Source organism: Gopherus flavomarginatus, chromosome 21 (genome assembly GCF_025201925.1).
Source record: "Gopherus flavomarginatus isolate rGopFla2 chromosome 21, rGopFla2.mat.asm, whole genome shotgun sequence".
Classification (NCBI taxonomy): Eukaryota; Metazoa; Chordata; order Testudines; family Testudinidae; genus Gopherus; species Gopherus flavomarginatus.
Genome location: NC_066637.1, coordinates 20,422,719 through 20,435,553, shown reverse-complemented (window position 1 = coordinate 20,435,553; position 12,835 = coordinate 20,422,719). Strand labels below are relative to the sequence as shown.

The 12,835-nt window shown below is 46.6% G+C and overlaps 1 protein-coding gene across 3 annotated transcripts in view; it reads left to right on the top strand.

Moving 5' to 3' along the window:
• CCDC30 (coiled-coil domain containing 30) overlaps positions 1–12,835 on the top strand; it is a 140,964-nt gene that overhangs the window by 97,543 nt on the left and 30,586 nt on the right. For all 3 annotated transcript variants that reach the window (XR_007770676.1, XM_050931162.1, XM_050931163.1), the window contains exons 15-18: positions 1,603–1,769; positions 2,425–2,674; positions 6,939–7,115; positions 8,215–8,424. Coding sequence is in view for 2 of the 3 variants with exons in the window: in XM_050931162.1 (XP_050787119.1) it covers positions 1,603–1,769; positions 2,425–2,674; positions 6,939–7,115; positions 8,215–8,424 (804 nt within the window). In the remaining variant the exon portion in view is untranslated. The remainder of the gene's footprint in view (positions 1–1,602; positions 1,770–2,424; positions 2,675–6,938; positions 7,116–8,214; positions 8,425–12,835) is intronic.

Sequence of the window (12,835 nt, the reverse complement as noted above, 5' to 3'; positions counted from 1 at the left end):
ACCAGGGGTCTCAAACGTGGTCTGTGGGCCATTTCCCTCTGTACTGCATAACCCTTTCCACCCCCTCCCCAGTCACAGCCCAAAGTCGAGGGAAACTGAGGCTCACCTAGGAATTATAAAAAGGTTACAGAAAATTTTCAATTCTGCACAGACACTGCCCAGTATTCCAATAGAGAGACCCCTGGGCGTTGGGGGGGGACCCCTGGGTGCCCAGCATCCCTAACAGAGAGACTCCTGGGCAATGGGGGATGGTGCCCAGTGCCTCTAACTAACAATCTATCACAGGGGTCTCAAACACGTGGCCTCACACCTTCCCCACTCCCATTCCAACCCCTTCCCCAAAGTCCCTGCCCCAATTCTGCCCCCTCCCTGCCCCTATTCCAACCCCTTCCCCAAATCTCCGCCTCTTCTCCGCTCTTCCCCCACCCCCTGGAAAGTTCTAAACTCTGCCAAACAGCTGGTTGGCAGCGGGAAGCGCTGGGAGGTAGGTGGAAGAGCGGGGATGCGGCGCGCTGGGGTGGGGGGAGGAGAGGAGCTTGACTGCTGGTGGAGTTGGTGCCTATGGAGGCCCGAGGCCACGCAGTAGCGTAGCTAGCGGGGTTCGGTGGAAGCAGCCACTTCCCCTCAGGGCGGCCCAGAGCTGCTGGCAGCACAGCCGGAGGAGCCGTGGGGCTGCAGCGGCAGCCCAGCGCGGAAGCGGCGCCTGCCGGCCGGTGCTGCCAGCAGTTGCTGCTGTTCCAGGAGAGCCCCGCCACCGCGGCCGCAAAGCAGAGGCAGCGGCAGAGCCCGTGCATGCTGGAGGAGCGGACGCCGCAGCTCTGCGCTGCTCATGGCAGCCACACCGGGCAGACTCGTGGCCAGTCACGCCCAGCAGGAGCCTCGGCGCCGCCCGCGGCTCACCGGAATAAAACTCCCCTGAGGAGGGGAGAGCGCTTCCCCCTCCCGCCGTGGCCTGTCAGTGCGACCCGTCTACAGCCAGGCTCCGCCAGCAGCCCTGGGCAGGGCAGCACCCACCGGGCTGAGCGGGCAAGCCGGGCTGCAGCTCGCTTGGACCGCGCCTGGCGGGGCTCGCTGCCTTCTTCCCCCACCGCTCAAGGGGTAGGGCCAGCGCTAAGCCTGGGCTGGTGCTGCACGCGGCGAGCCCCTCCCAGGCTCTCCCGGTCCCAGGGGCAGCTCCAGCCCCCTCTGCACAAAGAGCCCCGGGGACCCCAGCCCACTCCCATCCCCGATAACCCCTCCCCAAACTCCATACCCCATGTACCCCTCCCATGTACCCCGTACCCCTGCCTTTCACTCCCCTTCACCTCCCCTTGTACCTCCGTCCTCTGCCAGCCTCCCTGTATTGCCGGGGGGGGGCGCAGCATGGCCGCATTGTGGGGAGGGGTACAGCATGGGCGGAGGAGCCGGGGGGCATGGCCGAAGGAGAAGCCAAGGGAGGGGTGCCTTTTTATGTTTGCTTGCTCCCCCTGCTGTTAGAACCTGGCTACGCCACTGAGGCCACGTGTCTGAGAGCCCTGCACTAGATTTTCTTATACCCCGTGAAAGATTTCCATGAGACCATAGAAAATCAGTCTTATGACATTTACAATTCTGACTTTGCAGGTCTTGAAGCTCTCACAGGAATGTGAACAGTTAAACCAGCTTGTAGTGAAACAGAAAATAGATGAAAACTTTACAACAAGTGAAACAACATATAAAGAGCTTATGACTAAAGCAAGAATATTGGAAGAACAGATCCAAATCCTGGGAGGGGAGAGAGAGCAATTATGGTAAATCTTAATAGCACCTTCTGTGTTTTCTACATTTTGTCTTCAGTGACTAACCTAGAAATGTTCAGTTTTTTGAAAATCTTAGCACTTGTTCTTGTAAAGTGCACGAATGAGAGATGGGCAGATGCCTTTTTTTCTCCTGTGCCAGCTCAAATATTCAACTGGCTTGTACTGCAGGCTTTTGCTGAGCCCAAGTCTTCTCTGTCACACTAGTGTAAATCTGGAGTAACTGAGTGATTTTAGTGTAGTTACTCCAGATTCACACCTGGGTAAATGAGAGATTGCTCTGGCCCTTTTGGAACACTTTTATTTCGGTTCTCTTCTCGGCTTATGCAAACTTGCTTTGAAATTGGTTGTAATTCACACCTTTTTGTAGGACGTACAAGTTCTGCATGTGGACCCTCTGAAACGGAAATAAGAGTCTCCATACACAGACTTGCACCAACATAACTAAAGGAGTGAACTGTGTCAGATTTAGTTTTTCCAGTGCAAGTCTCTGGCTGAAAGTCACCCTATGTAGAACTATTAGCACAAGGCCTGTGAGCCACTTAAGAGCTTCAGTGGTGCCTAGGCGTATTGCTGATCTTTTACAATGGTGATTTTCACCCATCGTGAGTAATTTGACTGAAGTTTTTTTTACTATTTTTACCTCAAGTACCAAGCTATTAGAGAGCAACAAGAAAACCGAGGAGTTAGAAAAGGAGGTGAAGGGGAGCAATGAAGAAAAACAACTGTTACTGGAAGAAAATGCCCAGCTAAGACAAGACATACTGGCTACAAGGGAAGAATTTCACAGCAAGATAGAAGAGGCTGTAAGCATTAAATCTGAGATGAGCCAAAAGAACCAGCCTCTCAAACCCCAGAGCTCTGAATGTAACACAGCATTAAACATGAGCATTAAACAGGTATGAGAGCCTCTTACAGTAGGTGCCACTCCTCCATTTTGAGTGGCTTAACCAGTATAGGGGCATAAGCTGGATAAAAAGTGGACTTGAACAGTGAATATTTATCAGCCAACAAGCCATTGCAATGTCATTGCATGCTGTGGAGAACTGATTAATTTACCTGGGTAAAATATATACACCTCTACCCCGACATAACGCGACCTGATATAACACAAATTCAGATATAACACGGTAAAGCAGCGCTCCGGGAAGGTGGGGCTGCACACTCTGGTGGATCAAAGCAAGTTCAATATAACGCAGTTTCATCTATAACTCTGTAAGATTTTTTGGGTCCCGAGGACAGCGTTATATCGAGGTAGAGGTGTGTATAAAAAATCAAGTGATTAATCAATTTTACTTTCCCATCTTCCCAAATGAAGCTTCATAGATTAATAAATTTAAAGCTAGAAGGAACCATTATGATCATCTGGTCTGGCCTCACTTACCCCAAGACATAGACAATAATTTCTACATTAAACCATAACTCTTGTTTCAGCTAGAGCATATCATTTATACTTTAAACACTTCAAGTGATGGAGAATCTACTTCATCCCTAAATAAGTTGTTCCAGTGGTTAGTAACCCTGACTGTTAAAAGTTTGTGTCTTTTCTCTTGTCTAAATTTGTCTAGCTTCAGCTTTCAAACATTGGATTATGCATTTTTCTGGTAGATTAAAGAGCCATCTGCTATCAAAAATCTTTTCCTCATATAGGTGTTTATAGGTAGTGATCAAGTAATCGCTTAACCTTCTCTTGGATAAATTCACTAGAACAAGCTTCTTTAGTTTCTCACTATTAAGGCACATTTTTCAGATCTCAAATTATTCCTGTATCTCTTCTCTGAACCCTTTTCAAATTTACAAAAGCCTTTTTGAGGTGGAGACACAGAATGGGACACAGCATCCAGTAATAGTCTCTGTGACGGGTTGGACCCCTCTGCCTCCCGCATCCGGGATGCCATCTGGTGTGCTGGGGTTTCACTAAGGCTGCCTGCTCTACTAGCCTAGGCTCCCTCTCCCTGCTTTGCTGAATCAGGCTCTCCAGCCTCTGGCAGCACGCGCACAGGTAGGGATGCACCAGCTGTAGAATCACACAGAGTCTGCCGGCAGCTCTCTATGAGAAGACTCAGCTAGGAAATTGCCCAGCACTCAAGTGCGCAACCCCTCTGGGGAGTAAACCCAAAACAATATTGTCTTGTGCTGTATAGAAAAGTCTGCACAGCTCAAGCTCATGAAGATTCACCCTCTGCCTCATAGTGGAAAGAGATATGCCCAGCTTCTTGCCCCCCACCCCAGATATGAATTGCACAAACTGGGTTATGCTGTAAACAAGAAATAAGTTTAACAACTATAAAAGGTAAATGTTAAGTGATTATAAGGGACAGCAAGCAGAACAAAGCAGATTACTGAGCAAATGAAACAAAACACACATACCAAGCTTAAGATCTTAAAGAGACTAGTAATGTCACAGCAACATCCCAGGACACCTCTCAGGAAGGAGAGAGATGAGTATCTTCAAAGTCTTATTGTTTCTTCCTAATGGCCCATCAGGGCTGATGGCCTGTTATCTAGTGGGTGTTTCCCAAGTAGACACACAGCTGTAATTAATACATATGTAACCCTTCTGTCCCTCTGAGTTGGCAGCAACAAGGGCCGGGTTCAGTATCCAGGGGTTCCGTTTCAATAACACAATGCAAAACCGGCTCGAGCCCCCATCCAGTGACCTGGGACAATTATATACCACCCCCCGGGCGCCTCTAGGAGGCAATACTTCCCCACTCACAAGCACGGAGTCTGAGTGTAGCAAAATCCTTTTAATAAAGGAGGGAAACAGTGCAGCATTACGTTGGAGAACCATCACAAACAGGATTATAACACAAACCATAAGCAAAAACCCACCTCCAAGTACGTTTGGCAATGTCCTTTCCCCCTTAGGGTCTTAAGTCCAATCACCCAAAAGTCCAACAACCTGAAAGTCTCTGGTCAGTGCCACCACAGAGTTCAAAAGTTTATCTGCAGAGTTTCACCCCCCCAGCCTGGGTGAAAATGGTGGGGGCACACCCAGGGTGTTAAGGGACACCTTACGTGGGCCAGGGCTGACTGCTCTGCCTCTCTGTGGAGTTCTGCTGCAGCCTTCACCACGACCAGCTCCACTACACCAGCTGTGCCGCTCCTCCAGCTGACCCGTGAGCCACTCCAGCCGTCCCCGCTAACTGCTCCACTCCGCTCACTGTTCCAACATGCTGCAACCAACATGCTGCAAACTGCTCCGCTCTGCCAGTCGCTTAGCGATAGATCTTCAGGCTCCCCCACTAGTTAACACAGCACTCAGTGATCTCAGCTCAGTAAGCTTAGCTCTTTTAGTGATTTCAGCTCTTAGTGATTTCAGCTTGTAGTAGGGGAGCCCTGGTGCTGGTGCACCATTGACCCAATGTGAATTCAGCTCAGTAGCCTCTAGATGGACTCCTAATGGAATCAAAATTAGCTCTACTCTTCAACAGTGGAGAGAGGAGGATGTGCAGTTGGTGTTCCAGGCCCTCAAAGGGGGCCCATACCATCAGGTACACACACCAGTCCCCAACCTCTCTCATTTCAATGGGTTTTGGCACCCATGTCCCTTGTCTAGCAAGTGCTACTTAATTGATATTGAGACATCTCTGTCATAAAGCAGTATCATAGTTCCTCATTCACATAATCAGGGTGACTATGCTTTATTCCTCCTGCCCCAATAACAAAGAAATCGGGGATCCCAGAGCTGTCAAAATAACCATCCCAGGCTGCCGTGGGCTATGCTAGGTGGGGTGGGTGTGCCAATGCAAATACCTAAAATTCCTTTCCACACTCCCCATAATTCACCACCAGATGTCAGGGTAGAGCTCATCCTGACTCTGCTTAGACATATATTCCTATATGTAATATTCCGAACTTTAGATACAGAAATGATACAGGCATACAAATTGGATATTCACATTCAGTAAATTATAACCTTTCCAACAATACCTTACAAGACCCATCTTGCATAAAATATATCTGTTATGCCATATCCATATCATAAACATATTTCCATAAAGAATATGAGGTGTAACATCACAGTCTCACTAATGCAGTACACAGAAGTAATACTCTTCTCCAAAATGCTTTTGAATCTGAGGATTGTGTTCACCGTTTTAGCTGCAGCATCACAGTGGGAGCTCATGTTCAGTTGGATTTTGCTACAACCTCAAAGTCATTTTCAGAGTCATGACTTTCCAGGGTACAGTGTTATAAGTATGACCTACATTCTTTGTTCTTTTATGTATGACCATGCAGTTGTTTGTATTCAAATGCATGTTGTTTAAATGAGTCTACCTTACCAAGCAGTCCAGGTCTGTCAGTATAAAGGATCTGTTGACTATCATTAATTATGCTACCATCTTTTAATTCTTTTCTGATTGCATCTCATATCAGTCTTTCCATGATTTTGACAAGGATTGGTGCTAGGCTAACTGGCCTTTAGTTACCCAGGTCATCCTATTTATCCTTTTCAAATATTGACACAAGGTTAGCTTTTTTTCAGTCTCTGGAACTCCCCCCCCCCGCCACCCCGTGACAAGATTTGTTAAAAATCAACATTAATAGTTCAGAATTCTCCTTGCTGAATTCCTTTAATAACCAGTCTTGCAGATTTAAAAATATTTAATAGTTTCTGTTTAACATCCTTCCTTGTTACTGATGGAATAGCAAGTATTTCATTATCACTATAAGATGTGAATACATCATCCTCCTCCTTTCTGAATACAGAACAGGAAGTCAGACTAGATTATCACAGTTTTCCCTTCTGGCCTTGGAATCTATGAGCAGAAATATTTATTGAACACTTTGGCATTTTCTACATCATGGTTGATAATTTTACCATCCTTGTCTGGTATCAGACCTGTACCTTTGCAAGAATTTTGTTTATGCTTGAAATAGTTAAAGAATCCCTTCTTATTTTTCTGAATTTGACTGGCCACAGAATTTTCATTTATACCTTTTGCTTCCCTTATCAGTTGTCTGCATTTCTTAACTATTGATTAGTACTCATTGATAGCAGCTTCCCTGTTTTTACATTTGCTATGTATTAGTTTTTAAATTTTTATTGCTGCCTTCACCTACCCTTTTAATCAAGACATTTTTTTCAACCAAGAATCCTTCTTTCATGCTAATTTTTCCCCTCCTCACATGCCTCTGTTTCCTTATTTAATGCAGTATTTGTCTGGTGAGAGACTCCTGCAGCAGCATCAGGAGGAAATGCAACAATTGCGACAGGATTTCCACAGAGTTCAGAATTTGTGCAGCTCGGCTGAGAAAGAGCTGAGATATGAAAGGGAGAAAAACTTGGACTTAAAGAAGCATAATATCTTGCTCCAGCAAGAAAGCACCAAGGTATGTGCACGGTGTGTGCCACAGCATTAAAAGAGACACCAGGGTACATACACCATGTGTGCTATAGTACCCATGAGTCCCAGGGGCGTTTTTACCAGTTTGGGGACATGTGAGAATTTCATTCCCAGCTCTTTCAGAGACAAAAGATGAGATTCAAGTTTTGCTCAGTTTCTCGTGGTTCAGATTCTCATGAATGCAAAGGCCCTTTACACTGCATTGGCAGTAACTTAAAATGGTAGTAAATTATTAGGGCCTCTTTTCCACTGCCAGAGTGGCATCAAGTTGCCTTAACATAAAGGAGACAGAATTTAGCCCAAAGTCTGTAGCATCCCAATTAGCGTCCAGCCTGTATCATCTGAGGAAGTCCCAAACGAGGAGGACTGGTCGGTGCTCAGTAATTACTTCTGAGCTGGAGAGTGATAGAGGAGTTGGTGGCCTGCACCAGATCCAGCTCTGTAATAGATATAGCTTTACCTCTTCCATGTGCTATTCAAATGCTCACTGATTCATCCTCGCAACTCCCCTGGGAGGAAGTTACGTAGCTATTATCTCCGCTTGTCAGATGGGCAACTTGAGGCAGAGAGATTAAGTCTCAGGCCACGGAGGAGTAAAGGTCAGCCCTGGAACTAGAAGTTGGGATTTCTTCTTTGAGAATTGCCATCTTAGAGCCACATTCATGGGACCCCACCCAGTGCAGGAGTCCTGGAAACATGTGAAAATCAGTGACTGTCCCAATAGAGCTGTAGAGCTGAAACTTGTGAGTATTGGGAGGTGCTTTTGAAAATCTTGCCCTAGACTTGCACATTTGCATTCCTCCACCTGGATGTCGGCTCTAACGACTGTTGCATTAATTGAAATATCTTCCTGAGTCCAGTATTTCTTCACTGATTTTTTTCAAGCATACAAAAACCCAACTCTCCAGATGATCCTGGGAGCAGCTGGCATTGGTGCTGACTCAGCACAAAACATTCTGCGTTTATCTTTTACTATATTGGATTTTCTAGTAACCCTGCCTCCCTTTTTCCCATCAGTCCATTTTGCTTGAAGCACATGGAAGTCAGTGCTCAATTTTGTACTTTTCTTTCCTTGTCAAACTCAGGTCAAAGCTGAACTGAGACAAGTCCAGTTGAAGTTAACCGACTCAACCAAAATGTGCTCCTCTCTCACAGTGCAATGGGAGCACAGTCAGCAGAAGGTCAAAGAACTTGAACTAGAGCTGCTGAAGAACTCTCAGAGTAGTAAACTGCAGAGCAGTCTGCAGGAGAAACTTGCACTGGAGAAATCTAGGGCTACTGATGCAGAGAAAAAGGTAAATATACAACCTACCTTGCATTAGTATCAAATCTGCATTCATCAGTTGTTGTCTGCAGAAGCTTAGACTAAAAAGCATGCACTGATAGCTAATGTCTTAGTACTCAGATACACAGTTTGCTAGTTTTTGATCACTTGTGAGGTTTTTGGAAGTATCTGAAGTGCATTTCAATTATTATGAGGAGCACAATGAATATGTTAATATGCAAATCTGAACATCATCTTTGAAATCTTATTTCTGAAATTCAGAATATTTTCCCATTGTTTCCTTGTACTCCTGCACCTGTCGTTCTGTCTGCACCCACTTGGTAACTCTTGTCCGCTACTTAGGTTGTGGGCCCTTTGGGGCAGAGACTGTTTTCTTGTTCTGTGTTTCTACAGTGCCTGGCACAGTGGGGTGCTGGTCCATGACTGGGGTTCCTAGGTGCTCCAGCAATATTAATAACAACTAATAAAGTGATCTCTGAGTTGGATTAGAAATACAGGGTCTAATCCAAAGCCCATAGAAATCAGTGGAAAGGCTCCTCTTGGCTTTCATCCAAAAAACTATGCAGATGTTGCAGACTAAGGCCCAATCCTGCAGTTCATCTCATTCAGGTGCAGCCACGTGTCCAGCTAGAATCCTATAGAAGTAAGTGGGACTGTATGTGGTTGATGAGCTATGTCCACATGGATCTATTTCAGTGGTTCCCAAACTGGGGTTCGCAAAATGTTACAGGGGGTTCTCAGGAAAAAATTCCCTAATGGCAGATAGACTTGTACCTAGGGACCCCGGCAGCACGGGGCCAGCAGCCCGGAGCCCCTGGACTTCCAAGAGCTAAGCATATCAAAGCAAACATATCTATAACACAGGAGATTTAAACTTCAAGACTCCCTATAAGAAATAGAAAGGATGGTGGATATTTTTTGCTGGTTTTAAAATTAAATAGGCAGCTAGTATTGTTTTTTAAATTATTATGAAGAACAAGTTTAAGCTTTGTTGTAACGTGCGTTGTTTGCCTGGACTGCTCAAGATCTGAATGCTTGTGCAGGAGGAACTCTTTGAGTTGGCTTCTTAAATACCTTCATGCTGTTCTCGATGAAACATAGGAGCCTTGTCTTATAACAGACTTATTCAAAGTGATACAAGCTATGAAAGTGAGATCTTGGAAGAGTGTTGCCATTTTCATAATACAATAAAAATACTGTAATGTAAATAATAATTAATAATAAATAGTGTGTAATAATCATGTCATAAAAACAAATTTTGTATTTCCAAGGTCACTGCTCTTATAATTTATACTCAAGTAAAGGAGAAGATCCCTGGAAATATACATTTTTAGGAGGGGGTTCGTGAGACTTGACATTTTAGTGAAAGGGGTTCACAGGTTGTTAAAGTTTGGGAACCACTGGTCTATTTGCAGGATCTAGTCTGTAAGCACTCAGTAGTGGCAAATAATAATAAAGTTAGGTTGCACAGATAGCCTTAACTCTGCCCCGAAGTGCATATGGATTATGGTACCAAGCCTGATTCCTCACTGTGTAGTTATGTCAATTTTATGCTTTACACCAATGTAAATGAGAGGAAAATCAGGGCTACCCTCAAAAATGCAGTCTAGTATCTCACACTGATTCACTGGAGCAGTCAGTTAATCCAGTGTTCTGTCTGCTTTGGGTTGCTGGAAGAGTGTGAAGCATATTTATGAATCTCATCCAGTATTTTGTTTCCAACCTGGGGAGCCTTGCCTCATTCACTGCTTCCATTCAGGGAATTTTTCGCAATGCAACTAAATTAGGCATGCACTGTGCAGCTTCACTTTGCTGTAAGCTGTACAAATTTAGTTAGAAAATCTCTTTCCAAATGTACTACACAGGCTCTGGGTGAGAGTTTCATAGGCTTCTGATGACTCAGTCACCTAAAAATCAGTTATCACTTACAGTCGCTTCTCCTTAGTGAGGGTGAGGAGCTGCCAAATTGCAGCTGGAGCACGTTTTGAAAAAAAAATCAGATTGTTTTTTATAATGGAGAAGGTGGATTTTTTCACTTTCCATATACACAAAAATAAACTGGTTTTGCCGAAAATTCTCCTTCCTCACTTTCCAAAAATAAAAATGTCCCCCCTCCCCCCAATATTTTGGAAGAGACCCCCCCCTGGAAAATCTCAGCCTGAAAAATTAAAAATTCAGAAAGCTTTGACTATCTGAAAATAGGGGTTTAAGAAGAAAATGCTGCTGACCCTTGTCTCTCTGGTCATTGCTAGCTCTTCTGCACGGCTGCCTTTCAGGGTTAGCATTCCTGACAGGGACACTGGTCTGGCTCTGGTACGGTTTACAGTCTCCATTGCACAGCACCATCCACCCTAGGGGTCTCAAACATGAGGCCTGCGGGGCTATTTCCTGCGGCCTGCCAAGTGTCCCCCAGGCCTACTGCCAGGCCGGGGTGAGCAAACTACAGCCGCAGGATTGCCCCCCTTGAGCCCTGGCCCGCTCCCTGAAGCAGCTGGCATCCTGCAGCCGGGGGTGGGAGTGGGGAAAGCAGAGGGCTCCCTCCATGTGTTGCCCTGGCTTCCAGGCACCAGCCCCCTTTAGCTCCCATTGGCCGGGAATGGGGAACTGCGGCCAATGGGAGCTTTGGGGGAGGTACCTGGAGGCGTGGCAAGCAGCGCACAGAGCCCTCCGTCCCCCCTCCTGCAGGGACATTGTTCCAACTACTTCGCAGAGCCGGAGCCGGTGCCAGAGCCAGCAACCTGCCCTGGCCCCATGTGCACTGCTGCCACCCTAGACCCTGAAGCCCTCCTGCACCCCAACTCCCTGCCCTGAGCCCCCTACTGCACTCCAACCCCCTGCTGTACCCCAACTCCCTGCCCTGAGCTCCCTTCTGCATCCCACACCCCTTCTGCACCCCAACCCCCTGCCCTGAGCCCCCTGCCTGCACTCCAACCCCCTGCTGTACCCCAACTCCCTGCCCTGAGCCCCCTTCTGCATCCCATACCCCTTTTGCACCCTGAGCCCCCTACCTGCACCCCAACCCCCTGCTGCACTTCAACTCCCTGCCGAGTCCCCTCCACACCCCTCATGCACCCTCTGGGGGCAGTGAGGGGGTGGAGTTGGGGTGGGGACTTCAGGGAAGGGGTGGGAGGAGGCGGGGCCTCATGGAAAGGGTGGACTGGAGGCAGGGCTGGGGGCAGCGAAGGGGGGGGTGTCAGTGATGCGGCCCTCGGGCCAATGAACTAGCCCTCATATGGCCCTCGTGGTCATTTGAATTTGAGACCCTGTTCCACCCTATGGCATGAGAGAGACATACTCAGATGTCACGGGAGCCCTGTTGTAATCTTTGGACGTCCTGCTTTACTAATTTTCTGGGATGGACCCTAGCTGTGTGGCCCTGGCTTTCCTCCTCACCTTCGTGAGATCTATTATTTTCTCCTCTTGTGGGTATGTTACTCTCTCTTTACTTCTCACTCATTTCCTTCCACTTTTTTCATTTCTTTTCTCTTTACTGTGATCTCTTCCTTTTTCCATGTTTTCAATCTCACCTCACTCTCTGTTCTCTTCTCCTCTCATTCCCAAGCCCCTCTAGCCCTATCGCTGCTCATTTCTAATCTCTCTCTCCTCTCACCCAGCTCAGCCCCCCCCCCCACTCCCCATAGTCATCCAGCCCATCGATAGTGACTCTGAGCCACCCTCACCCACAGTTACCCATGTACCATGACATAGAATGGTGTGGGGAGCAGGGCCCAGAGACCCAAGGAAGTACAGTACTTTGCATTTGTCCTTATTGAATTCCATCCTATTTACTTCAGACCATTTCTCCAGTTTGTCCAGATCATTTTGAATTAGATTCCTGTCCTCCAAAGCACTTTCAACCCCTCCCAACTTGATATTGTCCACAAACTTTATAAGTGTGCTCTCTATGCCATTTTCTAAATCATTGAAGAAGATAGTGAACAGAACTGGACCCAGAACCAATCCCTGCAGGACCCCACTCGTTATACCCTTCCAGCATGACTGTGAACCACTGATCACCAATCTCTGGGAGCGGTTTCCAACCAGTTGTGCACCCACCTCCATCTAGGCTGTATTTCCCTAGTTTGTTTATGAGAAGGTCACGTGAGACAGTATCAAAAGCTTTACTAAAGTCAAGATATGCTACGTCTAATGGTATATGTTACCCTGTCAGAGAAAGCTGTCAGGTTTGTTTGACATGATTTGTTCTTGACAAATCCATGCTGACTGTTACTTATCACCTTACTATCTTCTAGATGTTTGCAGAGAGATTGCTTTATTATTTGCTCCATTATCTTTCCGGTACTGAAGTTAAGGTGGCTGCTCTGTAATTTCCCAGGTTGTCCTTATTCCCTTTTTTTTAGATTGTCACTGTATTTGTCCGTTTCCAATCTTCTGGAATCTCTCCCGTCTTCCACGACTTT